The sequence below is a fragment of the Chrysochloris asiatica genome, unplaced genomic scaffold (genome assembly GCF_000296735.1).
Source record: "Chrysochloris asiatica unplaced genomic scaffold, ChrAsi1.0 scaffold00077, whole genome shotgun sequence".
In the NCBI taxonomy this organism is placed as follows: domain Eukaryota; kingdom Metazoa; phylum Chordata; class Mammalia; order Afrosoricida; family Chrysochloridae; genus Chrysochloris; species Chrysochloris asiatica.
In genome coordinates, this window is record NW_006408595.1 from 3438540 (window position 1) to 3442727 (window position 4188).

Genomic DNA, 4188 nt, shown 5'->3' on the forward strand with positions numbered 1-4188 from the left:
TATTCATAAGATAGTCAAGCATCTTAACATTACTTCCCCTCTTTTACCCATTTAGACTATGCCTCGATATGTGTATCACAGGGGCCTGTTGTTCCAAGGTTGAACATACATCACTATTTACCTCTGTCCCATTTAGCCCATGCAAACCTCCCTCCATGTTCCCCATCTACCTTATTAATCCATCTCCCTCCCCCTTCTTGCGTATTGTCCTTCTCGACACCCAAACTATGCTATGTCTATCCCCTAACCTGTGCTCTTCTTAGTAGTATTATAAGTTAAAGATATATTTTAAAATAATTTTTTAAAAATTATGTAGTCACAGATTCATTTTGACTGAATATATTCCATTAGCATCCTTTAAAAAATGTGAATATTGCCTTTATTTTAGGTGGGTTGGTCACTTCTATGCAAACTGATAGAAATATGTCCATCTACAATGCAGAACTTAATGGGACCCCAAGGTATTGGGCATGATTGGGAAGTCCTTGGTGTTCACCAGTAAGTATGACAGATGTGTGACAATAATTTGTCTTTATCTCTGAATCTTTCCTTCAACACATTATGTGAGGGTAAGTCAAAAAGTATTGTTACAAAATAATGGAGACCTTTATTAAACAAAGTTATTGAAATATGAAGCTACTGTTTCTCAACATAACCTCCACTTCTGAAGGTGATGTTTCCATCTCTCTAATTTTTCCTGAAATAATTCTTTACTCTTCAATTGATACCATGTCAAAATAGCAGAACTCAAATCGTGTTCCTTTGAAATGTTCTCTGAGTTTTGGGAACAACAAGAAATCTGAAGGGGAAAGGTAAGGACTTTAGGTTGGATGGAGTAAGGTTTCCTAACATGATTCTCATAGGATAGCCTTTGCTACCCTCGAAGAATGAGCAAATGCATTATTGTGATGGGAAAAAAATCCTCAGTGCATCTTTCCTGTCCTTTTTCTCACCAAGGAAGTTCTCAGTTTTCTTAAAACATCTTCCTAATAAACCGTTGTACTAATCCTGTGTCCTTTGAGAAAAGCCATCACTATTAAACCTTTGGAATGCCTGCAAACTACCACCATATTCTTCTGAACCAACCCATCTGCCTTAAATAACTGTCCCAGCAGATCCTGTTGGAAATTGCTGATTTGATTGGACATTTATTTACTTATTTTTAAAGTTTTTATTGGGAATTGAGTGATAGTTTACATGTGAACTTTTTTTTTTTTTGAACCCTCATTAAGGAGACTAAGACAAATGTACTACTGAGAGAACTTTCTACAGCCATCCTCTCATAAGCCCATGCATGTATGAACTAAAACCTCAGTAGCAATACTTTTTGACTTTCTCTCATTTGCAATGCAAAGTCAATCTGGTAAAACTTTCTAAAATTCAGTTGTTCTTTCTTGAACTCAATATATACAGTTAAACTCAGAGCTATAGTATGTAACTAAATGACCCAAACAACCACTTGAGGTAAAAGGAAGGGTATTATTTTAATTTAGAATAGAATATAGGCAAAGGGAGCCAAAAAATTCCATCAGGTAATCTTGTAACTACTTATTCAAGATTTTAAATATTTTCTCCTAAGTCTAAGGTTAAAATCGCTGCTAATCATGGAGAAAGATTATTATTTAGTTTTTGGAAAAAATACAACTATATTACTTATATTAGTTAAAGTGTCAATTTTGATGACCACTTATGAATTCAAATAGGAAGAGATTCTTTAAATTGTACAACTTATATATACTAAACCACTGCTCTACAAAATTTATGGGAACTGAAAAATTAGTTTTGTAAGTAGTAATTTTAAACTTTATAATTTACCATCTTTAAATAGTTCATTTATGTATATTCATATATATATATATATATATATATATATATATAGAGAGAGAGAGAGAGAGAGAGAGAGAGAGAGAGAGAAAGAGTGTTAAACTACAGATTTCATGGAGAAGAAAAAAGAGGAAATTACCTTTCAGCACATCTGCACTCAAATCTTGAGAGTTATTTTACCAGCTATATTTTTTGTGGTTTGTAACATAATAGCTTCTAAATGAAGCTACTTCCTCAGCCGTAACTGATTAAGAAAAGTTTTTTTTAATTTGAATAAAAATGTATTTTAGGAAAAATCAGTTTTCAAGAATGTTGTTAGTTTCTTAACATTCAAAAAATATCACTGTCATTAACTTTAAGTGTTCTTCATGGCTAATGTAACTTTGCTCTACCACAGTAAAGGAAATAGTGAATATATGTGGTTTCCAAATTTGTTTTGCTTGTGAAGTACATATACTATACATAAACCTAATTTTATATCTCTATATTATTTATCATTATTAATTATAACTCCCAAGTTAGACTATAGCTGGTGTCTGTTTATATGTGAGCATATCTGTGTTTATACATTTCCACATCTCTGATATATATGTGTGTGTTGCTGTTATTCAGTTTCAGTTTTTCAATATGCATCTAAGAGTAAAAGTCACATATGTTCTCATCACCAAATTAATCTCTGAAATTCTATGAGTCCGTTTTAAAAAACACATCATTTAATAAAGAATTGACCCAAGTTATATCTGTACAGGGAGTCCTGGTGTAGCTCTGTGGGTTAATGCACCAGACTGCAAAGCCGTTTGAACTGCAAGGTCAGCAGTTCAAGCTCACCAGGTGCTCTTCGGAAACCCTATATAGGGTTGCTATGGGTCAGAACCTACTCAACGTCACTTAATAACAACAACAACAACATCTGTACTTAGTAATTGTAATCTAAATATCCCTTAATTTGATTTAGAATTTCTAAGGTCTCCTAAAGCTTAGCCAAGCTATAATCTATCTTATGGTGTGGTGGAAAACTTACCTAATCATATCCTAGGGGGGAAAAAACAACACTCCTTCTAATTAAGTTACAGCCATACGTCTACAAATAAAGTCATTTATTTATTTACTCATTCATTTATTCATTTATCAAATATTTATTATATCTTTGTGCCAGAAGAGAGAAAAGACTGGTACAGAGGGACTCTTCTATGCTAGAAAGGTCTATGGGTGGCTCAGATGGTTTCTACTGACTACAAACCTGAAAGGAGTCTTTGTGGGGAAGTGGCTTAGGCATTGGGCATTTCAAGCCTCACTGTGGGAGGTGGCAGTCTGCTTCTGTAAAGATTTACAAATTTGGATGTCCTATGGAGCAGTTCTATTCTGTCTTATAGACTCATTATGAGTTGGAATCTACTGGATGGCAGTGGTTTGACTAACCTGAAAGGAACCCTGGTGGCACATGGTTAAGCATTGGCAGTTTGAACCCACCAAGTGGCACTGTAGAACAAAGGTCTAGCAATTTGCTTCTGTTGTGATTACAGACAAGAAAACCCATGGGCAGTTCTGTTCTGCAGTACATCGGGTTGTGTGAGTCAGAATTAACTCCACGACAATGAGTTTGTTTGTTTGTATGCCCGAAACAATAAAATTGTGACCAAGGCTGTTATATCTCTCTATATGGTGGAGCATATTAGGTCATATCTGACAAAAATTGTTTTAAAACAAACCTGTATATTCAAGGATACTTTCCCATCAAAAGCTTGTACTGTTGGTATTTGCCCTGACATGGTTTCTATAACACAGTGACCCTATTTGATAGGGTAGACTGCCTCTTAGAATTTCCTAGACTATATAATCTTTATCAGAGCATATCTCCTGATCTTTTTGTCCAAGGAGCCACCGGTGGGTTAAAACAACTAACTTTTCAGTTATCAGTCCAGAGTTTTAACAACTATGTCACTAAGGCTCCTCTAAGTTTGCACTACTAAAAAAGAGATCTGTGATGAAGTCAAGAATAGTGAAAACAGTGGATTAGGGAGAGGCAGGAGCAGAGTAAGTAGGAAAAGAGTTATGCAGAGTAAAAAGAAGGGGTCACTTAGTGTTTCCTTGGTCAAATTGGGTCTATGTGACAAGTTTCTTGAATGTAAGTGAAGCTGTAGATGCCTCCAGTTTATAATTTAAGGGTCCTGATGTGGCACTGTAGGATAAGCACCAGACTGTTAACCCCTAGGCTATTGGTTCAAACCCACTAACCACTCCTTGGAAACCCTATACAGGATTGAAATGAGTCAGAACCAACTCTACAGTACTTAACAACACAGCATAGTTCAAGGATTCAAGTCTCGTGACCTGAACTGATTGATTATGTACTGGGGTTCATTT

General features: G+C 35.2%; 1 protein-coding gene across 1 annotated transcript in view; it reads left to right on the forward strand.

Annotated features, from left to right (window-relative positions):
* The window catches only part of LRRK2 (leucine-rich repeat kinase 2), a 254242-nt gene that overhangs the window by 7279 nt on the left and 242775 nt on the right, over window positions 1-4188 (forward strand). Inside the window, 4 exon segments of the mRNA XM_006865300.1 lie at window positions 389-513; window positions 3114-3143; window positions 3299-3334; window positions 3381-3388. Of these exon segments, the coding sequence (XP_006865362.1) occupies window positions 389-513; window positions 3114-3143; window positions 3299-3334; window positions 3381-3388 (199 nt within the window).